General features: G+C 41.5%; 4 protein-coding genes across 18 annotated transcripts in view; 3 read left to right on the forward strand and 1 right to left on the reverse strand.

Moving 5' to 3' along the window:
* CCPG1 (cell cycle progression 1) overlaps positions 1-2,131 on the forward strand; it is a 55,919-nt gene extending 53,788 nt beyond the window's left edge. For 7 of the 8 annotated variants that reach the window (XM_048867556.2, XM_048867550.2, XM_048867551.2 and 4 more), the window contains one exon: positions 1,379-2,131. In XM_048867556.2, the coding sequence (XP_048723513.1) occupies positions 1,379-1,562 (184 nt within the window). In that variant the 3' untranslated portion in view covers positions 1,563-2,131. The remainder of the gene's footprint in view (positions 1-1,378) is intronic. The other variant, XM_048867554.2, reaches the window with a different exon arrangement.
* Positions 2,120-16,558, reverse strand: PIGB (phosphatidylinositol glycan anchor biosynthesis class B). Its single transcript, XM_075133066.1, is given in 13 exon segments — positions 2,120-2,647; positions 3,227-3,404; positions 4,220-4,433; positions 6,651-6,715; positions 8,935-9,146; positions 10,748-10,799; positions 11,308-11,448; positions 12,457-12,587; positions 12,802-12,906; positions 13,991-14,108; positions 14,504-14,639; positions 16,280-16,421; positions 16,424-16,558. Coding segments are annotated over 13 exon segments (1,734 nt in total). The 5' UTR covers positions 16,544-16,558; the 3' UTR covers positions 2,120-2,527.
* Positions 16,447-20,528, forward strand: PIGBOS1 (PIGB opposite strand 1). Of its 2 annotated transcripts, none has more exons than XM_048867573.2 (2): positions 16,447-16,533; positions 18,378-20,528. In XM_048867573.2, exon 2 carries the CDS (start codon positions 18,462-18,464, stop codon positions 18,621-18,623), a length of 162 nt encoding a protein of 53 aa, XP_048723530.1. In that variant the 5' UTR covers positions 16,447-16,533; positions 18,378-18,461; the 3' UTR covers positions 18,624-20,528. The 2 variants fall into 2 exon arrangements, with proteins under 2 accessions (XP_048723530.1, XP_048723528.1); XM_048867571.2 differs by lacking the exon at positions 16,447-16,533 and adding an exon at positions 16,568-16,672.
* Positions 20,529-25,569: 5,041 nt separating this feature from the next.
* Positions 25,570-27,859, forward strand: part of RAB27A (RAB27A, member RAS oncogene family) — a 72,262-nt gene continuing 69,972 nt past the window's right edge. For 3 of the 7 annotated variants that reach the window (XM_048867188.2, XM_048867187.2, XM_048867185.2), the window contains exons 1-2: positions 25,572-25,760; positions 26,803-26,842. The gene's annotated coding sequence lies outside the window, so the exon portion shown is untranslated. Of the gene's footprint in view, positions 25,761-26,802; positions 26,843-27,859 lie in introns of all 7 variants that reach the window. The other 4 variants (XM_048867189.2, XM_048867190.2, XM_048867191.2 and 1 more) reach the window with 3 other exon arrangements.

Consider the following 27,859-nt stretch of genomic DNA (forward strand, 5'->3'; position numbering starts at 1 on the left):
GGGTTTTTACCATTTCGCTGTAGCTTGCCAGGTGACTGAGCTTTGCTGTAGTTGTCCCTTGGGTGTGGATCTTGATCTTTTAGCCCCACAATAAAGCTTTTTCAGAGGTGTTGTAATCACTTTCTTCCCCTGCTTAAGACCCTTCTTATTGATGATGCATTTTGCTTGGATTTTTAATACTTCAACTGAGTTATTCCACTTACATATTACATTCTATTTTAACTGTTTTTTCTTAGCCTCTTGAGGGAAATAAGTCCATTTTGATCTGATGAGAGAGGCAAAGTTATGCTAATGTTAAAAAAAAAAAATTGTATCTCTCTCTCCTTCCACTTTACAGTAGGACAGTAACATAACTTTTCCCATTGCACTCTTCTCTATAAAGCATATTTAACCTTTTAGAGCAAGAGCAGTTTTATATTAAAAATGTAAATGTATTGTTTGTCTTTTGGACTACTGTGCTGCTCCCTTTCTCACTCAACTCTTTTAAAAATATTTTTGAAATAGTTTGTAATTTTTTTTAATCTTATTGCAGTTTAGCTTTTAGAGAACAACTCTCAGCTGTTTCTTTATTGGTAATAATGATCAAGGGGTAGTTTCTAATTCCTGGTTTTGGTAAATGCACACCACATCTAACTAGCTGTATTTATTTATCTGGATTTTAATTTGCCTGTCCCATTTCATTATTAAAGGAGCTTTATAATATTTTGATTTCTCATGACTTTATTATTGGGTAGCTTGTTTTTCTATGCTCTGAATTAATTCTGAATGAGACTAAAACATCTGTTCACTGTTAAAGGCATTTAATTTTAAATATATTTAGTGACTACGTTATTTATCACTACTGGGTGAGAATATTAAGCAAAGTAAGACTGTATAGCCTTTTGCTTCAAAAGTGTGGGATGTAAGACTGTAGTACAAGCATAAAATTCCTTGGAGTTCCTATCATAGCAAAAAACACAAAAGATGAGTTTCAACTGTTTAACTGCATCCCCCAGCCCTCCACATAAGTGCTTGTATTGTGCATACATAGACATACATTATGGTGCAGATGTTACTATTTGAAACTTCGTTTGCATATGGTCCAAATATCTTCATGTAGGAGTATTGTTCAGTCCTAACCAGCGTTGTGTTCCCTGTAAGTCAAGCAGAGTGGTGTGGTATGGAAACTTGCACTGGAGCTTATTTACGCTGACCCTAACTAGGGCTTTGCGTAATCTATTCAGTACATTTTGAGAGTACTAAGTACATAATAAATAAATAAAACCCACCAACTGTAACTCTCCTTTGAGCACTGGTAGTGAAATAATAATTATGGATGTAGTTGATTTTATTAAGATATTTTCAACAGCTCTAACCAAATTTTGTTTATTCCTTTCAGTCGACCTGCTAAAAGGCCTACTTTCACACAGTCTGAAAGTTCCAGACATGAAAAACAAACTCAGAAGCACCACCACCGTAATAAGAGAGAAGGTAAATGGCATAAACATGGTCGCACTAATGGAAGACACATGGCAAATCTTGAAATAGAATTGGGGCAATTACCCTTTGATCCAAAATATTAAGTAATTTGTGTATGGTAAAATCAGGAAGATAAGTAGATAATTTCTAGTGGTTTCTCAATGGAAACTAATTGTTTTTCAACAAAACTGCAAGATGCAAGTGTTTCTTTATACAGATTGATTTTTACCCTGCTGTTCAAAAGCAGCAATCAAACTTCCTAACTCGCATTTTCTCTAGTGTTGCTTTACTGTTCTTTGGAAATGATTTTGGTTGTAGTTGTACTGTTATGGAAACTAGGTATGTTGTGACTCTTCTGTGAAAAATAGGCTTAATTGCATTCCATTAGTATAGTTCAAACTTGAATCATACATAATGTACATGTAATTAACATGGTTTGGTGTACACTAACTTCATCTCGTCCTTCAGAAGGTAGATCTAAATTATGGCAACGCATCTGTTAATGTTTTGTAATCTTATACTTGCTTCTTGTCTTTTTTGGGGGTTCAAGAGCCTGTTGACTTATGAAGAATTTGCTGTGCTGCATTCTAATCAGCTTGCTGACATATGCACTTGAAATTTCTTGCACATCTTCATATTGTGGAAGAAAAATAAAGAGACGTTGTGGGTAAAAGTCTTTATTCATAAACAAATTTAGCATAGGTGTATAGTCCCATAGAGTTATGAAGTCTTGTCTTACTCCTCTCCTTTAAATCACAACAAATATCATGCAGTAGCTGTTGGTGGTGTTCTGTTAATTATTTATAGAAGCCCTAAGACAGATTAACTGTGTTTTTTTCCCTCCACTCTTAACACCAAGAGATAAGATGAGAATATTGCCACTTAAGTTCAACTTTTCCACCATCCTTATCTACTGGCTATAAATTTGAGCCAGATCTGTCAATTTTGCTTACCTATTTTTAAGTATCACTGCCCTCTGTTCTGTACTAAAAGGCTGTTTAACCAAGACACCGCTGTGCAATACTGACTTGGGTTGGTCCCAGTTCAGAAACTGATCTTGAAGCATGCTTCATTTCACCCTTCTTGCGTAGACATAGATGTGGCTTCCAATTCGTCCTTGAGGCATATGGGTGTGAAAGACAGTAGCAGTTTTCTCATAACCATTTAGAGCAAGAAATGATGATATTTCCTGTAAATAAATACACTTTCATTTCCAAACAGTCCGGCATTTTTATACTGGTGGGGTACAGAACTGTGTTCCTAAACTTCTGTTAAACCAACCACTCAGCTACCTATAGAAGTTAGGTTCTGTGTTGTGGGAAGGAGAAATACAAACCATACCATATCATGACCCTTGGTTAGAGTGAAATTTTGCTCAGCGCCCCCGCCCCCACCTTGGACTTTACAGAAGTGTTCAAGGGGAAAGAATTCTGCTGATTGCAGGCTCCTTTACTCACTTTATGCCCATAAAGTCACTCAGTGCAAACTGTGTAGATTGTGTCTGTGCACCTCAAACTTGCCTTGGCACAGCAGTACTTCATGGCATAAAGGATTTGCTGGGTACCCATGCATGCCCTCTCTGGGATCTTTCCCTTCACTCCGGTGACATAGTAGTAACTATGCTGTATTTTGGGCAAATGTTCAAGTCATACATTTTTAAAGGCTAAAGGTCATTTTCAAAGCTGCAATATCAGCTCTCCCTTCTATTTCTTGTGCATATTTGTGTTCTTAGCCTGATCTAGATAAAGTTAACTTGCAATTAACATACCTGTTCTAGCACACTGAAGAAGACCAAGTGAGTAGGTAATGTACCATTGTAAAACTCCTCATTAAGCCACTTGAGTGGATTAGAGTAAAATATATCTGCTTCGTCAAGGTAACTCTCGTTTCCAGTTAGGTCTGGAGGACATTGAAGAAATCTCATTGGTAGAGGACAGTGAACATGGCTAGGAGGGGGAAAAGAAAAAAAAAAAAGAACAGATGGTTGAGATCCAGTGTTAAGTGATCAATTCAGATCTTAGTTTCAATTAAGGATGCTATATTGTAGTCTGTAAAACGTCTTGTTCTCTTATTTTTCCATGATCAGTAGGTGCATCTTTCCTTTCTGTGCTAGATGCATAATGTTTTCTCATTTCTGTATTTCAGGTAAGCATACAGAAAGTAAAATGAGGTGCCAGTAGTGAGTGTGGTTGCAATTGGAGAGGTTCATAGAAAGCAATAATCCACAATCTGATTTATTTTAGATTTTAATAGCAAAAAGACCATCCTGAGTGACCTCAGTCCTATACTGGAGCACACTTTGAAAATAACATTATATTGTATCAATCCTTTAATTTTTATATATGTATCAGGATGTGTTACATACTGGAAGAGTTACTTTAGTCATGTCATACATAATAGTTCTATCTGTTCACCTGGTAGCAGAAGTAAAGGAAATAAGTATTAAATCTTGACTCCCCACAGTAGATAAATATTGGAGAAGGAGTGAAGCAACGCATACTGCTAGGGCAAGCAATAAGGGACCATCACATATGTCTAACACTAAGCTGTTTTGGTAAAACAGGAAAAAATGCAGATGCTGGGTGGAACAAACAATATACAATTGATTTTTCCAATTTATTATTTCATACAGAGTTAATACAGATGGAACAATTTGGTAATAGATGCACATTATACATCAAATAATTCAGCATCTTTGAGGGGAAACAATTGTATGCTTGAGTAGATTTAGTATTACATACTGTATTAGCTACCTTATTACCTGTAAAAAGGAGTAGAGTGGCATGGCATCATTACAAAGACAGAAGCCCATGATTGGTTAGAAGAATTGTTACAGAGCTGCTGCATATGCATCATGACATCAAGAGAGCCACGCTGGTGAATCAAACCAGTGTACAGGGCTGGGAGTAAATTTGATAAAAGCAGGAAGGTTATTGCAGATTTCTTCCATGTCTTCAATTGTTTAAGAGAATACCCTAAAGTGAGAAATATAAAACAGTTAAGCAGATAGGCAAGTGTTAACTATTAGTTTACAGCCCTCTTTTGACATAGTGCAACTTACTGAAAATTGATTAGTCATGGTTAAATTAGAAGCAAAACAGTTCCTTATTTTTAAATAGTCAAAGTCATTGCCCCCTCCAGTTTTTTGTTTAGAATGGAAAAAAGGGGCATGTTTTCTATGGATTCCACACTCTAAAGTTGATGAGAGGTTAAGCTCTTGAACCTATTTTGTGATTCAGAGCTGCAATTAGGGCAGGTTCACCGGAGCCAATGCTCAATTTTTCTAGGCCTATATTTAATTCCATGGAGTGGGAAATCATTTAAGAAGAGGATAATGAATCAGTTTGAACAAATGATAAGGGAAGACTGTTACCAAAGTGTCTGGTTTAAGTGTCACAGCACATGACATACTTCCCACTGTCAGTAATATGGCTCTCTGGTCTCTCCAACACTTTGAAAGGCCTGAAGCACGTTACTATACTCCAAATGAATTGCTGTTGTAGCAAGGGAAGTGGGGTTGGGTGCTAAGCAATGCTTCAGCAGCTGTGGGATGAAGGGAAAAGCAGCCAGGAGCTTCAAAATTACAGTAATGGGTGTTGACTCTTTATCAAAGGCTACCCTTCTGCAGTTAAGTGGACTGTTAACAAAAAAGCAAGATGGTATAAAACACCTGACTAGGACTTTGTCTACAAACTTAAGATGAACCAGTTCCACTTCTATCAGTTTTTAAATTGACTTTGTTAAACCAGGGCAACTTCTGTGTAGACACTCTTATTTAAATTTAAAATCAGGATTCTTTTGGTTACAGCTATTTCTAATTAATGTAAACTAAAACAAAATAAGCCTGGCTTAAACTGCAGTAAGAGTGTCCACACAGGGTTGCCCTGGTTTAAATAATGCTGTTTAAAATTAAACTGGTGTAACTTTGTGTGTGTTAACAAGCACCAAAAATCTGTTTTGTAATTTTGCTCAGCTTTCATGGCTTTTGAGATATTCTTCCGGCCCAGGCAAAATGACAATTTAATAAGAGTTTTTTAAATAATATCCTTTCTACATCATGAAGCAACTAAAAAGGAGAAGTGCAATTTTACCTTTGCATTTAAATGTAATTGCAAATGCAATAAATTCTGTAAAAGTCAGAGGGCATGAGCAGGATAGGTTCACACGCAATTTCTTTTTAAAAGACACTACCTTAAGGGCATTTGACTCCCAGCATTTTTGAGGGGGTCCAGGAATGAATGGGAAATAAAAGAACAGATTCAGCTAAAAGGCAGCATTGTTGAAAATCTAAATGTTAGAAACTCATTATTTTTATGGCTTTAGAGAAGGGGTGGGCAAACTTTTTGGCCTGATGGCCACATCTGGATATAGAATTGTATGGAGGGCCATGAATGCTCATGAAATTGGGGTTGGGGTGTGGGCTCTGGGGTGGGGCCAGAAATGAGGAGTTCAGGATGCAGGAGGGTGCTTTGGGCTAGGACTGAGGGGCTCGAAGGCCAGGAGGGGGATTAGGGCTGAGCTAGGGGGTTGGGGGCGTGTGTGCGTGTAGGCTCCAAAGCGGTGCTGGGGATTAGGAGTTTGGGGTGCAAGAGGGTGCTCTGGGCTGGGACCAAGGGGTTCGGAGGGTGGGAGAGGGATCAGGGTTGGGGCACGGGGTGGGGGTGGCTCAGGGGTGTGGGCTCAGGGCAGCGCTTACCTCAAACAGCTCGTGGAAGCAGCGGCATGTCCTCCAGCCAGCTGCCCCATCCATAGGTGCTGCCTCTGCAGCTCCCATTGACCGCAGTTCCCAGCCAATGGGAGCTGCAAGGGCAGTGCTTGGGGCAGGGGCAACTTACGGAGCAGAGTCCCCTGGCTGTCCCATGTGTAGGAGCTGGAGGGGGAACATGCTGCTACTTCTGGGAGCCATGCGGAGTGGCCCCCAACCCTGCTCCCCAGCAGGAGCTCGAGGGCTGGATTAAAATGGCTGGCAGGCCGTAGTTTGCCCACCCCTGCTTTAGAGGTAACATTTAGCGGTGCACCTAGGCAATAGTTGTTCCTGACCCTATGATTCAATCTGTTTTGGTGGGGCTGTAAGTGAATAGAAAACTAATTCTAAACAACTTGACCATAACTAAACTACAGCCTATATTTCATGTAACAAAGTTTCTACAGAAGGGTAATCACCACACAACATTTAAAATCCAAATGCTTACCACAAAACACCATGCAAAATGGCAGTATGGGATATATAAACCTGAATTCTTTGTGGCTCAGCATGCTGTAACAAAACAGGTATGGTACTACTGAAATAAAATTATAGGAATCACAGGTTTGTTGACGATTCAATAGCATGTTTTATAGCATGTAGGGACAGAAAAGACAACTTGAACAGATTTTTAAAAAACTGAATTGTAAGCCTCCTCCTCGCAGTCCCGGCTGGGGATTTCTGCTCTATTATCAAACCACCGCATTATCTGAATCCGTTCCTTGGCCCCCCACATGAAATATATGGGGCACGAAGAAGGGATTCAGAAAATGTGGTGGTTCAGGTAATAGTGTTTTGGAAAACAGGAGTATACTGCAGCTGCAAACAAACTACCGTTTTCCAGGAACTTTACTAACGTATGCCAATTGCCTCCAGACAGACAGATAAGGAGGAGCATTCAGTCACCCCACTTACATAAAGAAAGTTGTGCAATAAATATCATGCTTGACTACTGTGACAATCACATACTGTAGATGTTTTTACACCCTGGCAATGAACATATTAAAAATTTAGATCATAATTAGTACTTTACTAATTTTGTGACTGGGCAACAAAATGGTAGATAAAATTCAATGCTGATAAATGCAAAGTAATGCACATTGGAAAACAATGCCAACTATACATACAAAGCGATGGGGTCTAAGTTAGCTGTTACCGCTCAAGAAAGAGATCATGGAGTCATAGTGGATAGTACTCTGAAAACATCCACTCAATGTGCAGCAGCAATCCAAAAAAGCTAATAATGTTAGGAACTATTAGGAAAGGGGTAAATAAGAGAAAATATCACGCCATATAAATCGATGGTACGCCCACAACTTTAATATTGCATGCAGTTCTAGTCTCCCCATCTCAAAGATATATTAGAATTGGAAAAGGTACAGAGGGGGACAACAAAAACGGAGAAAGTAAATAAGGAAATGTTATTTACCCTTTCACATAACACAAGAACCAGGGATCACCCAATAAAATTAACATACAGCAGGTTTAAAACAAATAAAAGAAAGTATTACTTCACACAACGCAGTGTCAACCTGTGGAACACTTTGTCAGGGGATGTTGTGCAGGCCAAAACTATAAAGAATTAGGTGTGTTCAAGGAGGGTGGGTCCATCAATGGCTATTTATCAAGATATGGTCAGGGATGCAACCTGTAAGGAGAGACTGTTATCTTGTCATAAGCTGCTGTTCTTAACAAGTGAGGAAAAGTGCTGGTGGTGAATCAAAACTTAGTTGGGCACACTACACCTATGGAACAAGATTCATCTAAGCTAGGACCATACTACTATTCAATACAGTCCTATAACTTGTGGAGTCAGCCACAGGAGGCCCACCCCATTATACCCAGATCAAGTGATGTATAACTATCACAGTTGCTCCTATGCCAACTTCCCTCCTGCAGGTAGTACAGGGGGCATGACTAGGGCATCAGACTACTTTAACTTGTGCTAAAACTGGAGCCTTACAGGACTGGGCCAGTGCAAGGTAGTTTAAAACCATTTTTGCATCCCTCAGTTTTGTGACCCAGTTACAAAATTTTTCTATATTCTATTAATACCATGTTCTGAAACATGGGAAGGCGTTTAACATTATTTAATATTTAAATAATCACGGTCACCTGTTTCACCTTCACATGGAACAGTCTGTTTCTACAGTGAGTGGTGTGTGAAGAGCCTGAACAAACTAATCCTCACTGCCATTTCTCATCCCCTGCAAACTGCTGCCTTCACCTCTGGTTGTCTTTTGTCATTTTGGCAACAGACAGGACAGATTTTTATATTGCAATAATCTCTGAATTGCTCCATATGCAAGTCTTTTCAGACGATTTCAGAAATCTTGAGTGAAATTAAACAAAAGAATGATTTTCTTTAACAGGCCTCAGGTAAACAAGACTTTCAAACTCACTGTGCTGCTGAAAGCAAACACCTTTTAACGATTCAAAGAAGTTCTCAATTTTGCTGCAATGCCCAATCTGCTCTCTAATCGCTTACTGTGCCACCAACATCAGTTTAGAATTATTCCATTAAGCCACTGTAGTAATGTTAAACACAGCTATGTCATACCATTGAATAATTTATTGTAAAATATTTGGATAATTTTTGTAATTGGACACTGCAATTTGAATGAAATTTTCTTTGCATTAATCTCTATTTTGTTCTAGAGAAAATAAGTTATGATTTTGACTTTAAAAATAATGTGACTGATTCAAAGTTAATTACATTTAAGGGAACTTACCTGTATACCAACACTGTCCAAACCACTACCACTAGAAAGATCCGATACCTCTTTGGTGCCTGGATGCAGCCGTGAATAAAGAAGGGTAGATGGGTGCCCAAAATAACCGGCAATCCCTGGGTCAAGTACCAATGCCAAGGATGAGAACCATAAAATGTCCCCAAATTCTGTAGCACATTAAACTTCAAGAATTTCAGCTGAACCAGTATCCACTGAAAGGTTAAAAAAATGAATTAGTGTTAAGTATGAAAATGTTAGATTAAGTCTGTCTGGTTCTGTTATGCAGCACTGACTTTTTTTAAAAGTACATGGTTTGAGCATTGGCCTGCTAAACTTAGGGTTGTGAGTTCAATCCTTGAGGGGGCCATTTAGGGATTGGGGCAAAAATTGGGGATTGGTCCTGCTTTGAGCAGGGGGTTGGACAAGATGACCTCCTGAGGTCCCTTCCAACCCTGATATTCTATGATTCTATGATACCATGATTTACATTTTTACCGAAAATCATTACAGCAAGTTTTTAAAGTAAAAACTATCTTGTGAAAGCAATTTAGTTACTTTCAGCAGTTAATACAAGTTACAAGCATTGTGGTTTGAAAGTTTTCTACAACGTTTCAGTCATACAGAATAGGCCTCTTATGCTGAACAATACAAATGTGAAATGTTTTAAAAATCTACACACAATTGGTCTTATGTGGTCACTAACTAACTTCCACAAAAAGTACGGGCTTATCTTTTACAGTTAGTGAATCCTTTAAATGAGACATGGGTTGTCCATAGAACTTTCTTTTAAAAACTAGGGGCAGGATTCTCAGATTTGCTCAACATCGGTGTAATCTGCTCATATTTAAGTTACTTCAATGGAAGCAGAGTTGGATCAATGCTGAGCACTTCTGAAAATCCTACACTAAATATTTTATACATCTCTTCGAGCCCTATAGAATTCTCTTCTGCACACTTGCCTATTGCTCTAATACTTCTGTTACCTCTGTAATGTCTCCTGCTTGGAAAAAATCTTTTCTACATATTTTATGACATTGGGTTAGATGGACAACTTCAAGTTTGCCAAAATTGTCCATCTTACAGTAATATCGGCAACAATCATCAATATATTTAACACTTCTTACACAGAGAGCTGTGCATCTTTACCAGCGTGAAAGCTGAAAACATGCAGGATATGACTTTGAGCTTTTGCTAATCTTTGTTTTACATAATTGATACCTACAAAAGCTGCTTTTTGTAAATGGTAAGTACTAAACTGCTGAATACTTTATGGTAACACAAGATGTCAGAAATGAAGTTTCACAAGCAGGTTTACTAGGACAGTGCTAACTAGGATCTGTAAATACTTTTAGAAGCAAATAAATACCAAAATGCTACAACTAAGCTATTCTAACAGAAATTAATGCTGAGCTAACCATAACACTACAGCTCTCCCAGAACATAAAATATGCTGCAGAGAACAACTGTGTAAAGTTTAGTTATTCTGTACATAATTAAATTAACATGCAAATATCTCTGAACACTGACACTAAGTATCAGTGAATTGAGAAGCCATTGCATTGTTAGTCTTATTTGAAATGGCATTCTAGTGATTTAACATAAGTGTAGATATTAATGGCTAGAATTATACTCATAAGATTATAGGATACAGACGAACTGTTATTTGAGGTGATGCCAAAGGCAGAATGTACAGATCTCAAATCATTGAGACAGTGACAGCTCTTGAATTAGGAAAGTGTGGAACCACCTGCCCAAGTACAAAATTGTTAAACATGCTCACAAATTTAATTTAAGACATTGTATGGCAACTTACCTCACCAAAAAATACACGATCAATTATTAAAGAAATCCCTAGAATGACCAATCTGCAAAAATCAAGAAAAAACTCCTTGTATTACTGACATCTTCTGAATGTTTACACTTTTCTTCAGCTTGCCTCTACACTCCATTGTGTATGTGTCACTGTCCCCTAAACTAGTCACAGTTACTTAGAATGATTGATTCACCACACTTAGCCTTTCCGGAACAACCACTGGTTGGCTTCGAGGTCCTCCTCATATTTTCCCCTCATGAGATCCTTCCATGAAACCTCCCTCTTGTGGGGATCACAGCATTTGTACAGGAAGCAATCCCCTTCTCCAAACTGTTGCCATAGTGTTTTATTCTTCACTTTTGCACATCTCCCTAAGTTAAAACATTCAGGAGGTATCCTGCCCCTGGCTACAGTCTTATTACTTTAAAAAAAAAAAAAAGTAAATATTGATAAGCAGAATGCCTAAATGAAACCTGTTAGTATGGTATAGATGGTAACATATAATACTTACTATTTATTAGGCACAGTGTCATAATTTACTGAATTAATAAAATACTTACCCTACTGGAATATAGCTGTATAGAACAAGGTCTGCCTTCTTCTGTTCTTGCCAGAAATGCCTGAGCACCAAAGGTATCCATGGAATTACAGCAGTTGGACGAATAATAAATGCAAGTGTTACCAACGTTAAATATTTGCAACTAGAAAAGAAGAAAGTATTAATTAAACCGTCAGAGCACAATTATAAAAAGAGACTTAATTGCTTTTTCATTATATGATATTTTGGTCTAATGTGTGAGGACTACCACATTTTTCATGTCACCATGTTTCTGGACACTGACTCAGGCAAGTACAGCATACAGACTTCTGTACACAGCTCTGCCTTTAACCTTGAATCTTTAGGTGCAAATGCTTATTGGCCTGGTTCTATGAAAAAAACTGAGTAAGACTTATGCAAGACTAAGTATCTAACTAGAATACAGGCTTTTTAAAAGAGTAATTACTCAGTTCAAAATTAGTTAATACATTGACTCTGAATACTTGTTTGGCTTGAGTGACCATCTTTCATGTCCTTCTTAAATTCTCACAAATTACTTGTCTCTGCACTTCCCTAAAGATGAAATTAATGTCCCCCACAGGTAATTATTTGGTTTGAAATGAGGAACAGCAGAGTAGTCATTTTACACACCTACTACCATCCCCTGCAGATATGTGTAGCAACAGCACCAATTACCATTCCACTCAGGAACTAGAACAGCTGCAGCTTCTCCACAAACTGAGGATCTTGGGTTGCTGGATCAAGTAAGGATTAGGTTCCTATGGCCCCATCCCCAACAGCTTATTTGGAACCAGCACAGAGAACTCTTGGGATATAGAGAACTTGAAGGCTCCATAGATGGAACATCTATGCAGTCTTGCCTTGAGGCTTAACTGGTTTGCACACCACTGCACTGGACCTGTGCCTTTGCATGAATTTCACCCTTAGTAACAAAAGGAATAGTTACCTTCCATATTATCTTTATACAACCTGAACTAATCTTTCTAAATTCAGAAGCCTCTGGATTTGTTCCAACAGAAGTAAACATCAGGGAGGATAACAAAAGGCAGGAAAAGTTTATATATGAACAGTAAGCATTATTTTAACAATTGCATCCATTTTGATTATCCCAACCAAAAGTTACCAATGTTGTTAGTGTAAATTCTCTCACCTGCTCTTTGTCTTTGAGCCTTCCATGGGATAGTAGAAAAGAGCAAAGATGGTAAGAACGGTTTCCATGGTGTTTGTTAGAGTTCTGGTACAGCAATACCATGTAAACCAAGAGCACAACTGGCAAAGGTACTAAAAACAATTATGAACAACAGGGTATGGGGGGAGGGAAGCGTTAATACAATATTTGTATAGCCTTTAACAAAAGTGGTGATAGCATTTAAGTCTAAAACCTTTCAGACATTTACTAATATCATTAAACCATTTCTTAATTTCTGCAGTACACTGTATGCTAAAATACTATAAGGCACATACATAAGACATGTATTTCAAGGCTGAGACTCACCACCCACTTTGCTGTTTCTGCATTTTCTAGGTGTCTCACTAATGAGTAAAGCTTTACGTCTGCTAGAGCTGACAGAAGTGCTTGCACAAGTCTAGGGATCCAAATCTACATTAACAAAAAGAAGAGAAAGTTTCCTTATTTTTCTGACTTTTGTTTCTGAAGCCCCTATTAACTCCCAAGTTTAACTGCAATATATAAAACTAGGAGATTCTTGAAACAGCAATCCACTGAGGAAACAAAACTAAAGGTATATGACTGTCCTCTGTACATTTTAATGGAAAGCTCTTATTATTTTAAATACCGTAGTCCTAGAGAAAGATGAGTCCAGAGTTTCTATTAAAACCAAGCAAAGAAAGCCAGTCAATTTGACATTCAGTTGAAAGTTTCCAGAAACTCAAGGCAGCACTTTCAAAATTGTTCCACAATGATGTAAGTCATCTTCTAATGAAGTCAATGGGAGTTTTATTCACAGTCTTCAGTGGCAGAGTTATGTCAATACCGAGTGCTTTTGAAAAAAACCTACCCTCAGATTCTGTTCAGTTGTTAGTTATTTGCAGTGGTCTTATACTTACAGCCAAAGTAATCTGCTAATTAAAGAGCTACTGAGTACATCATGTTCTGACTCTAATGGCTAAGGATATGATTTCATCACGGAAGTCACAAATTCCATGACTTCAATGAACCTCTGTAACTACTTCAGCTACAGTCCCCCGCCGCAATGACTGTGGTGGGGGCTGGAGCTGTCAGCCTCCCCCCGGCTTCAGTCCCCTCACTCCATTATTTGTACTAAAAGTCATGGGCAGGTTGCGGGCTTCCATGAATTTTTGTTTATTGCCCCCGACCTGTCTTTGACTTTTACTAAAAATAACTGTGACAAAATTTTAACCTTACTAGTGGCAAAACCCTATCTTCTTTGACATTTGAAGAGGTTGACAGAGGTCAAGAATCACCATCTTCAGCCCCACTTCTGCCACTGGAGCCATGCAAGGGGACCCTTGTGGCCAGGCAGAGCCAGAGTTAACTTAATTGAGGCTTCGGGCGCTGGCGAGTGTTTCACTCACCTGGATCCAATGGCCAAATCTGGGTCTTTCATTTTATGTGGAGGGCAGTTAAATTTCTTACCTACAACACTTTGAAATTAATTTTAAGTAGTATCTGAGCTTTTAAAAAATATTTCCTTTGTACTTACCAGCAGCTGAACGTCATCCTTTGCCAGCAGCTGTAAAACTCTGTAGATAGTTGCAAAGAGTAGTGGGTATGAATAACCCCTTAAACCTTCTGCCCATTCCCAGGTCAAGTAGCCATAATTAGTAATATTAAGGATATTTAAAGAACTTAAAAGTTTTCCTGTTAGCTTTCTGCTTATTCTCAGGATTTCCTGATTCTATGTCAAAAATCTTACTCTGTGGCCATTTTCAATTAATGATTTCTGCCAATGGTCATATTAATTTCTCACTGCTAGGGAAACCTCTAGCTTAACACGTCTCCTACCAAAAAAGGACAGTAGTAGTGACATAGCTCCAGGAAAGTTACTAGGATATATAAAAGCATGGAGTGGAGAGAGCATTACTAGGGCAATAAAGTCATCATAAACAGATATTACAGTATTGAGGACACAATTATGACAAAATGAAAAAGTGAGCACACTTAGTTCAGTTCTAGAAAGATTCCCCTCATTTTAACTTCAAAAAGCAAAGGATATTTGAATACCATATGATGTGCGACTTCAAGCGACTGCCAATATTCATCTGGAACAAAGCTTGTCTGGACTAAAAAGCAGTTAAGTACTCGCAGAGTTATGGTAAACAAGACCAGATAAATGTTCTCGCCAATAAGATCTGAGAAAGCAAAACATTAGTTTAGAGAAAGTCCTTGTTATATTCACTGAAATAATAATTGTTTATGGCTATTGATCATTGAACAAAGGCATTCTCTTTAAAATGATAGCTTTTAACTGTATAGTAGCTTGATCTTCTTAGAAGTGAGATATATGGTAGCACTTCTGAACAACTTTCATTGTAAGAAAAAATACACATCATACTTAATCCTTTGTCAAGAAGTTCCATCATTTTATGTCTCATTTTGCAGTTTGCACTTTAATAGCATTATTCCTTACAGCCTCCAGTTTGATTCCATGTTGAAGTCTTAAATTATTGTAAACTACTGTATCATCAAATCAATTGCAATGACTGAAGGATCAAAATCCAAATTAAAACTGAATTTAGTGAGAACTTTTCAAACAGGTACCTTGGACAGTTATTAGTGAGGAAGAAAGAGTTAGTGGCTTTGGGTTTAGTTATTCTTCCCCACAGCTGGCTTCATTAAAAAAAAAATTGCTCTCCTCTGGAATCTCAGCTTTTATAGATATATATTTTTACAAGTAAGCCACTGGCTCTCAAGTTTGTAAACATTAATTGAATGTAACTGCTGTAGTGGTGTCTGATTTTGCAGAATCTGAAAAATTGACAGAGGTGTGAGTAGCCCTGTTCATTTCACTGGTTACTGACTCTGATGTCCAATGAATGATAGCCATTTGAATTAAGAATAACTATTTCAAAATTGATCAAAGCATGAAGGAAAGGTGAGGAATGGATAGAGGACACTTGCAGCAACCAAAAAGTGTTACTTTCCCACGGTTTAGTGGTGGCAAGCAATGTTCTTCAGAGTCCCCTGCTACAGGGTCAGTTATGGTAGCCTCCTTCTTCCCCCGCAATGATGGCAGCAGAATGACACCCTGAGGGGGCCTAATCTGCTCTGGTGGTGACTGCAGGGGTCAGGCTGCTCCCTCCCTTACTGCCACTAGCTGCAACTGCTGCTCCCCCCTCTGCTGGAGGCTGTCTACAAACTCAACTCAAGCACATCAGCTATACTGACCTCTCCAGTTTCTCTTCATAAATGTGAGCTAGAAACTTTTTAAAGTAAAAGATTAGGTTCTAATGTAATCAGTTGACTTTGGGAACATGCTACTTTTCTTATGCCTTCATGTAATCATGGGTGTATCCTATCCTAATCAACGGTGAACTCTAGCAGTGCAGCTATACGAAGTTTTGAAGTGCATAACTGCTGCAAAAGACATCTCGCATTGGAGTCCCAAGGAGGCGAGTTTGCGGGCAGAGTTTCTGAAGAATTGCTTCCTCCGCCCCGCCCCTTGAAGAAAACACCTCACACGCAACCTGGCGTAATTACGAATCCCCTTGGGTCCCTCCCACTTACCCAACTAACAACGGGAAGAGACTGCAAGCCCCTGGCCCACTCTTGGCTGGGAGAGAGCTGAGACCAGCCCCGCTGTGCTGGTGCCTCTCACCCCCCCACGCAGCCGGCCCCTCTGTTGGGGTGTCTCGCTAAGCGGCGGAGCTCCCTCTCCGATCGCTGCGGCCCGGGGTCAGAGGGCTCAGCGGGACACAGCTCTGCCTATTCCACCGCGTGCCCAGCCTGAGGCCCTTCCCTCAGAGCTTCTCCCCTCCCGGGCTCCCCTCACCTGGGCCCCGCTCCCCGCCGGCCCCCGGGGCAGCGCCGTACAGCGCAGATTTTCTCTTCCGGAGCCGCACGGTATCGGCACTGCGGGTCCGGCCACGGGGGAAGACCCCGCCTCCACCCCCCGCCCGCATGTCGGACTCCGCTCTCTGCATGGAGCCTCGAGGCCTGGCGGGCCACTCTCTCTTCCGCAGTGGGCGGAGTCAGAGTGACGCCCGGGGGCGGGGCTGTGGCCATGTCGGAGCTTTTGGAGGCTGGGTGAGCGCATGTGCGGAAGAGTAGGGGCGGGCGTTTGGGTCCTTAAGGGCGGGGCCAGGCTCTGTACTTCCGGTAGCTTGTTTGGCCTCTGGAGGTTTCATCTCTATGGTTGAATCGGTTCGACCAAGGGGCCTCGGAGGTAGGTGGCGTGCGCGGCCCCGCGGTAGGAGGGGTTTGCGGGGCTGATGTCCCCGGATCTCTCCTCTCGCTTCTCTACCCCAGCCCCCATTGACGATCTGGGTGGGGGGAGGGTGTGTGTTCCCCTCAGCCTTGCTGTGCCCAGCACGGAGCAACAGAAGCCGCTGGACGCGTGCCGCTTCCTCCTCCCACCCCCGTGCCTTTCCTTGGCTGCCCGCGGGTGGGGCTGCGCTCAGGCCTTGGGGTGGCGCCCCCTAGTCTCCTCCCCTTTTGCCGCCCCCGCCCATATTTCTAGATCCGCCCCGGCCCCGTGGGCGGGCGAAGGGCCGCGGGCAGCGTCTCTCCCGCACGCTGCCTCCCCCTCGGGAAGCTGGGCGTTATCGTCTTGATACGCCTCTCGGGTTACAGCTCTCCCGTGCCGAGCGGTCTCAGCTGTTTCAGTCCACAGCCCTCTGCTGCCCGCCCTGGCTGGCTAGTCCCGCTGGTGTCGGGAGCTGGAGTCTGGAAAAGAGCTGGTGGGTCGTGTCCCCGAGCCTTAATCCGTGCGGCGTCTGTCACCGAGCCGCTGGTAACCGGGATTTCAAGTCGCACTTCTCTCAGTTACACCTAGTGGCTAGTACTTAGTGAACCGCCATTGAAATCCAGATTGCTGTGAGCTCAGGTCGCGGGGAGAGACACTAGCCGCGGGGGCATTGCCTCGCGGGGGGCGACGCCGACTGCGAACGGACACAGGGCAGTGGCGGCGTAAATTTTCCCTATGCTGCCCTAATGACGCTGCTGTTGAAGGAGACTGTAATCGGCTTTCTGAAGGGGAGTTAAATTTCTAAAAAGTTTGGGGAAATGCTGAGAGAGTTTTCTGCCATATTTTTTATGTGTTTATCATTTAACAATGGCACTGCTTTACAGAATGGACAGACACATTCCCTCTACTTTCAGAGGAACAGCCGTGTTAGTCTGTATTCGCAAAAAGAAAAGGAGTACTTGTGGCACCTTAGAGACTAACCAATTTATTTGAGCATGAGCTTTCGTGAGCTACAGCTCACTTCATCAGATGCATACCGTGGAAACTGCAGCAGACTTTATATACACACAGAGAATATGAAACAATACCTCCTCCCACCCCACTGTCCTGCTGGTAATAGCTTATCTAAAGTGATCAACAGGTCTACTGAAGAGCTGACAGGCAAATGCGATCTATTGGATGATATTGGAACTAGTACCCATAAAAACCTCAATCCTGTTCTGGAGAGTGAACTTAAAGACCTCCACACTTCTGATCTTTGTATTATACAGTACAGAATGTGTGATCCAGTTCCTCCATGTGACCAAGAGAAACCTGCTTTTAAGGTGAAGCAGTGTTTACAAGAGAGGAGCACTTCTATCTTACTATCAGTAACTGAACACTGATTGTTAATCATAGTTGGAGTTCTTGCTCTGAAAAGTGGAACAGAGCCATAATTCTTATGCTGTCTCAGTTTAGGTGCAAAATATAAATATTGGTCTTAGACCCATCTGTTCACAGTTCAAATTGATTTCAGTGGAAATTGTGTGCATGGGTGATGTCAGAGTATTTTTTGTTTTGTTTTTTGTATAGCAGCCCCTACCCAAAGTAACTGTGATAGTCACTTGTCCATACTTCATTCTTTTTGGACTGCAACAAACATTACAATGAGTAACATTTTACATTCACTTTCATTTATATCCAGATCTGAAGATTTTGCTTGGCTACTCAGATGTCTTTAGAATTTCTTTGAAGACCGGTGTGGCAAGTTACAGCTTTGGCTGTTAAAATGTATGGTAAAGTGCCATTACCTCATATCTTTCTGGGGGCTCTCCTTGGAGTTGCAGGAGGAGTCTACATCTATAAACCAATACTTGAACAATATCACAGAAAACAAAATAAATTAAAAGAAACGCTGCAAGCACCAGAACTAGAAGAGAAGAAAGAATAGCAGGAATTACATGGAGCTGCTTGGTGATATTGGCTTAGACACCATAAACTTCTGTTCTGAGATAAAAACAAAATAACCTATTTTATTCTTCAAAATGAAACTGGTTTGTCTTGGTGAAGAATAAATATGCTTTTTAATTAATGTAAATGTGTTGTTTTCTTAGTTGGCCAGCTGCACATACACTGACTGAATTGCATTTGTTTCCACTGACATTTTTCCTTAAAATTATAGGTTTCTAGTCTTATGCAAATTCAGAGTTAGGTCTGTCACTCTGCCCTTAGTCCTAACCCCATTGGGAATAGAAAGCATACTTGTTGTATGTGTGATCTGAGAATGGAGTGTGCGACCCAACACTGAGTTTCTTAGCTTTTTAACAGCATGTTATAACCTTCATGCTGTAAAAGTACAAAATTAGACATAGGAGAGCGAGTGCCTTTTAGGGAGAGATGCTCCGTAATGGTGTGAGCACAAGGCTGGAAGGGTTAGGGCCTGCTGAGTTCTAGTTTGAGGTCTGACACTGACTTTCAATGTGTGTTTTTCTTTTGAGCGGGGGGAGGCAAGTCAACTGACTTCTCTGTACCTCAGTTTCATTGCTACTAAAGTGGGGCTAATGCTTACCTGTGATTTCTCACAGGGAATTGTGATGATTAGATAGATAGTAAATGTGAAGTGTTTTGGTGGTGGTAGGTATGCTTATTAGTCTATCCCTCACAGTCAATGCAGGATTGCTCCTAACCAACTATTTCTTAATGTCTTGTCCACTGTGGTTCTAAATGTTCTACTTGATGGGACTCTTTAGGAGCTAATGCTGCAGTCTAATAAGTCACCCTTTGGAGACTACTTCAGCACAAAGATGTTGTATATGTGAATTTGAAAATGGTCACCATAATAAACAAAATCTGGTGCTAGGGTGAAACAGCACTGCACACTTTCATAGTATATTTTTAAAAAGCATAACTGTCTTGGAAGAGCTATTTTAATTCAAATCTAGGTGGTGTCCATATGGAATCTCATTTGGACAGCACAAGAAAAGTGCATTTCCCTCAACTCATAACATTTTATTATTAAACTTTTAATGTTCCCTTCCTAAGACTTTTAATTTAAAAAAAAAAAAAAAAAAAAGCCTGAAGGAAGTGGCAGCTGGATTCTGTTAGGATATAGATATTCAGGCCTGTCTGCAAAGGCCTGTCCTTTAAGAATTTAGGGGTATTCTTATCACTTGGCTAGTTCTAGAGGTATAAAAGAGAGAATCAAAATCACTGTCTGCTGGTGTAAGGGCCTTCTCTTACTGTGACAGTTTGAGGCCCTGTTCTTAGGCTAAGGCCTTTGGCTAAGCAGCAGAGGCAGCCATAAGCTAGGAAGCGAACAGTCACATCCTCACATTCCAAACTAGTCACATTGAAAGAAGGTGCTATTGGGCTGTCAGGCACTATCAGGACAGGATTGTATTCCTATCATCTCCAGAGAAAGGGAAGTGCCTAGAAAATGTAAAAGGAAACTTAGTTTGATAGCATCCTGTCTGGCAAGAACTCACTTATCAATAGCTGGGATGTGAAATCCTCACTTCTGTATTGTTTTGTCATTATAGTTCCCACTTTGCTATTGTTTGTCTGTATAATCTCTGTCTGGTTCTGTGATTGTTTCTGTCTGCTGTATAATTAATTTTGCTGGGTGTAAACTAATTAAGGTGGTGGGATATAATTGGTTAGCTAATCATGTTGCAATATGTTAAGATTGGTTAGTTAAATTTCAGTAGAATGATTGGTTAAGGTATAGCTAAGAATAATACTATATAAATTAGGGACAAACAGGAAGTAAGTTGGGATTCGAAAATAAGGAAAAAGGAACTTGTATTTAAGCTTGCTGGAAGTTCACCCCAATAAACATCAAATTGTTTGCACCTTTGGACTTCGGGTATTGTTGCTCTCTGTTCATGCGAGAAGGACCAGGGAAGTGGGAGAGTGAAGGAATAAGCTCTCTAACAGATTCTTTGGTGGATTAATAGCGGGTGAAGTGGGGAGACAGAAAAACAGGGAGTGGAATAGGTCAGGCAGGTGGTGAGTGGTACACTGATCAGCTGCAGGTCAGGTGGTATACAGACTGAATAAAAGAACTGTAGGTATGTGCTCTTTAGGCAAGAAAACTACTTGCTCAGGTAATCATTTCAGGAGAGGGTTACAGTTGTAGTAAGGAGTGTAGGACACCTACCTTAATTGTGAGTTCAAGTGGTGGAAAGTGGGTGAAAGTTCATAAAATGTTACAACAACCTTTAACAATCAATGTTGATAGAAAAGTTACAATAAGACAAAATTTGAATTTTTGTTTTCAAATGTAAAGCGTTACTCATGCAACTCACAGACTGTTAAAATCATGACTGGTAAAGAGGCAAATGAAATTTGGAAATTAATAGACCAAAATTGGTGTATGGGGAGTTAGATTTAATTGAACAAAATAATGAAGGGATATTGTATTCCACTCATGTCCCCCCACCCCTTTGTGGATCCCCCCCCACCCCAAAGAAAAAGTGCCTCTGGTGATCAACAGGATGGATTAGACTCAGGGGTGGAAGGGAGGCCTATAGGTCTGTGACCACCCCAGAGCCTGTGCTTCACTGGGGAGCCTTGATCATTAGGATGTCTAAACAATTGCACTGATGAGGACTCCTGACCAACCCAACGTCACTGGACCAGCAAGGACCTCAGTCTGATACACATGAGATGCTGGTCTGTCTTTCCTTATGTTCCTTTTGGTGTGTCGCTCTTGCTCTACGCTTTTCACTTGATCTGGAAACTAACTGCAAGGCACCAGCATGACAGGCTGAGAGAGCCCTCCAGCTCTGCCCAGCCTGAAGGAAACTGATAAAGGAAAGTGACCTGACCAGATCAGCCAGATGGCACCCCAGACTGAGGAAGTGAATGAGGGTTTCGTCTTTGATGTGAACTTTTCTCTAGGCCTTCACATCTGGGCATGTCTAAATCTTGCCAATTGTTTCTTTATAACATCTCTAAGATGTGGTCTTTCCTCTCCATCCACATGGCTAAAACTCTTGTCCAAGTTCTCATAATCTCACATCTTAATTAGTGTAACCTCCTTGTCTCTTGCCTTCAGAAATTTAGTCTTGCCCCTCTCTCATCTGTTTAGCCATGTCAGCCTTCTTTGGGTTCTTCCCCAGCTCCCCCTACTCTATCACATCACTTTATCACTTTCATGGCTCTTCAGTCTATCACCCTCTACCTGTCATCTCTTATTCTGTATTGATTCATACCTCCTGTTGGCCCACTTTCCATCCCCCATTTGTTAAATTTTCAAACTAGCACCTTAGTTCCATGCTGCCCCGCAGACTTGGGGGAGCTCCCTTTAATCATGCACACAACTATTTCCTATTATCCTCCTCCATATTCCTCTTTAAAACTCTTCTTTGCCATGATGCCTATCAAAAATACTTGACAACTGTTAGGCCGCTGGTGTGTTGATACCACTTGTAGTCCTGGACCTGGAGTATACCTTGTCATGGGGCAGATAAGAGATTAGAAAGGACTGAAATCATATATGCTGGAGCTATGTTGTGCTCTGAGCAAGATCATTGGAAGATAGCAAATGAATTTATCTGAAATAGTGGAATCTTGTTTCATTTCTTATGGAAAACTGAAGGCATTACTGATGCTTTTCCTGTGATCAGTGTCTGTTTGTTTTTTGTTCTCTGTGATTTATGAAGAACTACATGCTCCTGCATTATGCCTTAATTCATTCCCTAGTAATAAATCATTAAAGTGGCCAGAGTGTGGTGCTGTTAAGCTTGGTGTTGCGTTCTTTTCTATGGCAAAACTTAACTCATTTCACTAATTTGAGGTGTGAAATCCAGATTCAAAATTTGCTTCTCCTGTTTTGGCTTTATAGGTAAGTCTCTTCTGTCAATGAGGGGTGAGGTAGCTTGCACCCTCTGAAACCCAGGTGTTCAGTTTTGAACTGGAAATGGTGTAAGAGATGGGGGGACTAACATTGGCATATACAGTCTGTTTAATGTATCTAATAAATTATCTTGAACTGTATACAGGGCTTTGTGTGTAGTTGTGCCATCCCCTCGCTCACTGCAGATAGTTGACAAGATCATGGAAAACTGAAGCATATGCCCAAGCAGTTGAGTATGTTACCTGGTTCTTGAAATGTTCAAAACTATTTTGAGGGGTTGTATCAATAGCATAGCAGAAGCCTTAGAAATAATAATTAGCTTTTATTCATTTATTTTGATTTCAATATATAGAACCAGTTTATTTTATACACTAGGTGCTATGACTATGAATTAAAAATACAATTAATACAAAACTACCCTCTTCCACAAGCATCAGCCTAACTAAGCTCTTCCTCTATGGCACCAAGAACATAGTTCTCAAAGACCTTTACAAAGGGAAGTGCCATTATTTCCCATTTTACAAATGCAGAAATTATGGTGAAGTGTGTTGCCCATACAACAGCTCAGTGACGGAACCAGGAGTAGAACTGAGGTTGTCTGACTCTTAGTTTACTAGGCCGTGCTATCTGTCAGCTTTCCAAAGCACTTTTGCATTACTTTGTTCCAGTGTATGCCTCTTTTAAGGTCTATGACTAAAAGAAGCAGCATACCACGATTGGGGGGGGGGGGGGGGAGTATTTGAGAGGGAGCACCTCTTTTACAACAGAAGTGGGAGGGACAGTCTGGAGAACATTTTTTGCAATGGTTTTGGATTGGTTTCAAAAGGAAAACAGCTGCCAGGTGGCAGCAAAGATTCACATTAGCTGTTATCAAAATTAACTGTGGGCAAAAAGTGATGTTTACCCCTGGAAGCCTGCTCTATCTCAAGCTCAAGGAGTGTAAGCTGCTTTCAGAAAAGATATATTGTACAAGAGGAATAAAAGATAACCTTTTTCAATTGAAAGATCACCTTCTATTCACCTTTTTTCTTCATTTGGACTACTTTGTGCTCAAGAAATTTCAGCAGTGGTATGTAGTGTCCGACTTTGGTGGCCTCTGCCACAGAGGAAGTTGCACTTAATTAATACTAATTACACCTAGTTTGTAAAATGCTTTGCCATCCATTTGCAACAGATAGTAAATATATTAAATGAAAGAAAATTCTAGCAGTAGACATAGGCTTCACAAATCAAAGATCTAAAATAGCTAGGCTTTGCAGTAATTGGGGATAACTGATATTTATTATTTAGAATATGGATAAGTTAAAACCAGCTTTGACCTGTGCAATATCAGACTATGGATATGTCTATGTTCCATTGTAAACTTGTCTCAGATCCCCTACTCCGCGGGGAGAGGAGAGCCAGATGCTCCTCAGGTTCAAGTCCTGTCATTTTTTGCTGTGTGGATGCAGCTCAAGCTACGACCCAAGTCAGAAAGTCTGCATAGTGTAATATGGACATAATAGTATTTGTTGTGGGTCCAGGATCCAGCAATTGTAAACCTAGGTTTACAATGGAGTGTGAATGCTCAGGTGTAAGTTTGGAGACACTGGGTCCCATAAACCTGTGTTTACAATGCAATTGAGGCATACCCTAGGATCACACTGTGTAAGATTAAGGAAAGATGTGATGTTAAATTGATGCAATTTTGAGTGGGGACATGCTTAGTGACTTTACTTGCCCTATAATAAGTCACTAAAATGAAATAAGACTCTTCAGCGGGCCTTGCACCAGTCTAACTCTATCTTTTAAAAAGCTGATTTGCTATTAATATAGCACTTAAGAGCCCTACTCCTGGCCCTGATCTCATTGTACACCAGGATGAGCTGTTCAGGGCAAAGCTCTAGAACATAACCAGATTTAAATCTATATCTGTGTGTATGCACAGAGGCTAGCACCAGCTTAATTAAAACCAAGGCAGGTTTGAGTGTTGACAAGTTACTTTTATCTTCCACCCCTACTTGTGGCTTGTATTTAAGGTGAGGGTAAACTAGGGCAGAGACTCTTCCTGTGTGTTTAGATACACCCCATCCCCAGGTGCTATCTCATCCCACCTTCACTCAGGGCTGCTGGAACAATTTTTATAAGGTGTGCGCTGAGAGCCCTTGAACCAAATTGTAAATGCTCTACATAAGGTGACCAGATAGCAAGTGTAAAAAATTGGAATTGCGGGATCAAGGGGGTGGAGAAAGGCACCTATATAAGACAAAGCCCCAAATCTCAGGACTGTCCCTATAAAATCAGGACATCTGGTCACCTTACCTGTATATAATGAAACCACTTCCTGCCAGGGGCTGTGGCAGCATGAGCATCCCTAGTTCCAGCACCTATGATTTTACTATAAATGTGCAAAAACAACGAGGAGTACTTGTGGCACCTTAAGGACTAACTCATTTATTTGGGCATAAGCTTTGGTGGGCTAAAACACACTTCATCAGATGCATGGAGTGAAAAATACAGTAGGCAGGTATAAGTACACAGCATATGAAAAGATGGGAGTTGCCTTACTCTGTGTGTGTGTGTGTGTGTGTGTGTGGAGGGGTGTGTCAGTGCTAATGAGACAATTCAATTAAGGTGGAAGTGGGCTATTCTTAACAGTAAAATACTTTGTAGCAGTAATGAGGTCAATCAGGGTGCCCCATTTGAATCAGTTGACAAGAAGGTGTGAGTAACAGTATGGGGGAAATTAGTTTTTGTAGTGACCCATCCACTTCATCTTTATTCAGGCCGAATTTGGTGGTGCCCAGTTTGCAAATTAAGTCTAGTTCTGCAGCTTCTCCTTGGGAGTCTGCTTTTGAAGATTTTTGTCGAAGACTTGCCGCTTTAGATAAATGTGCGTTACAGAGAGCGCTGGCACCCAGGCTGGCTCTCAGCTGAGCCGCAGAGTAGGGGCCAGCCCCGGGCGCTGTGCTACTGCTGCGCCGCGAGAGCCCTGTGGCCGCGCGGGCTGGAGGCTCCCGCCCCAGGGCCTGGCCGAGCTCCGCTCAGTACTTACCGCCCGAGTGTGACTAGGGCGCCCTCCGCCAGGGGTGCCGGCCCGGCCCGGCGGGGAGGGGCAGTGACCGCCCCCCGCTCCGGCTTACGGGAAGTGATGTCGCCTTGACGGAAAACACACGCTCGCCGCCTAAAAAAGGGCAGGGGCCAGAGGGACTCGGTGCTGGCTGGAGCAGAGCGGGGAGCTGCCGCCAGGTAAGGGGGCTGCGAGCTCGGTGTCCTCGCTGGCCGCCCGGGGTGAGGAGCGCCCGGGGGTGTGAGGGTGGAGCCAGGGGCGCGGCGCGGGGCGGTAGCAGCCCGGGGAGGGGGTCGGAGACCGGGCTGGGCTGGGCTGGGGAGCAGCGTCCGGAAGGAAGGGCTGGAGCTGGCCGGGCAGCGGGTTACTCCAGGGAGGACGGGCAGGGTCTGCTTTGCCCGGCCTCTTCTCCCCCCTTCCGGGAGCCCAAGCCGCGATGCCGGGCTCCGGAGCTTTCCCGGTCGGGTGCGGGAGATTGGCGCTGCGTGTCGTTACAGGGCATGGCCCCTGCGCAGGTGTAAGGGGACCAAACGGTTGGTTTCAAAATAAAACGTAACGGGTCCTTCGGGGGCAGGATCCCAGCCCCCGCCTGGCCTCAGGAAACGCTGCTTGACGAACCCCTCCAAGGTCCCCCTGAGCCTGCCCCACCAGAAACCTGCTGAGCCCTCGCTAAGCGCAAGTTTATCTCCCGTGGATGCTGATCGACTTTCCTGTGTGTCGAGCCGTTTAAAATCTCCCTCGGATCGGCGGGAGCTTGGCAGCTCACATGGAAGCAGCACGGGGAGAGATCGGCGCACTCAAGCAAAACGCCAGGGAGGCGCTCCACACGGGCGTGCCGGGCTCGGAATAACTTTTCGTTGCATGCGTTTGTTCATATTTGCTGTCAAACAGGGGCTGGACCGGGGTTCTGCAGGTGGGAGAACAAATGAGGGGTGTTATTGCTTTAGTTTGTTTAGCATTGCTAATCCGGAGTTGAATTAGAGTGAAAGACAAGGCAGATTTCTTTTTAATTGTAATAAATATTAAATAGGCCCCAAGATGTCCTGGGGTGTATATTTTTAAAATGATCAAGATATGTTTTCCTGGGCCTCCAGGCTCAGCAAACATGGTGAACTTTGCAAAACAAAAATACTAAATCATTTAAAGGGAGCTTTGTCGGGCTTGGTTTTCTCTAGAACTGGTTTGCCAGGTGCAAATTAAGTTTTTTCCATGTTCTTTCAGTTCTGCTGTGAACTTTTAAAGGCTTCTGTCCTGCAAGCATGTAAGTACATGCTTAACTTTATATATTGGAGTAGTTGACTTACCATATGCCTGAAATTAATATGTGTAAGTGTTTGCAGGATTCAGGGCCAAATTCATGTTCTGGAGGGAAGAACTTCTAGGTCCTGATCTTGCAATGATTTATGCATTTGCTTAACTTTATTATGGCATGTAGTCCAGTTTGAAGGATCAGGGTCTTAGCACACAGCAGCTAAAGAAACTCCACGTTTCCCAACACCGAGGACTTAAAATTAGTGGGGTTACGCAATTAAAAAATACTTTTGAGGTGGGTCAATGACTGATGAGGGCGAAATATAAATGTATGTCAACAAGTTATGCACATACTAATAATAACTACTGAAATTTCATCATTACCTTTCTACAAAGGGCAGCTTTAAAAGAGTGAGCTAGCTCAAATGATTCAGTGGTTTTGTTCACGCTGACTTGCAATGCAACTCCTCTCTCTGAACCAAGACTTTGATCATGTTAGAACTAAGGAACAGCAAAGCAAAGAGGATCAAGATAACTTTCCCCTTCCTTTTGCCTGTCTGTGTAAAACTTTCTTAGTAACAGATAACTGTATCCTTGACCTCATTTTAATGTCAATTCTAAAGGGCATGTCTTCACTGTCTGAAATCTCCAACTTCAGTTTCAGTCACTGCTTTGAGCTGCATCATCATATCTTAATTTGAACATCTTGATTGTGTGAATGATCAGACAAATACTCCTAACTACTGGTGCTTAGATACTTTGGTGATAGAAAAGCCTTACTAGGAGTAAAAAGCCTAGTAACCTAGCCTTACTAGGTTATCCCAGATACTATTGGAAAGATAATTTTCTTTAGAATTGCAGTATGATGTCAGGTTTGTTTGTGACCTATTAAAAATGTTTCAATTTACATGAATAAACTCAAGTAGCAGAACCCATTAATTTTTAAAATATAATTTGCATACCTTAAGTATCCTGTGTCTTGGACATATATTGTCACTTGTGTTGTATTTCCTTCCTGTGCCTTTAC

The sequence above is a fragment of the Caretta caretta genome, chromosome 10 (genome assembly GCF_965140235.1).
Source record: "Caretta caretta isolate rCarCar2 chromosome 10, rCarCar1.hap1, whole genome shotgun sequence".
NCBI lineage: Eukaryota > Metazoa > Chordata > Testudines > Cheloniidae > Caretta > Caretta caretta.

Excerpts from the sequence above, each read along its gene's own strand:
- PIGBOS1 (XM_048867573.2), top strand. The coding sequence starts at position 18,462 with ATGTATGGTAAAGTGCCATTACCTCATATCTTTCTGGGGGCTCTCCTT.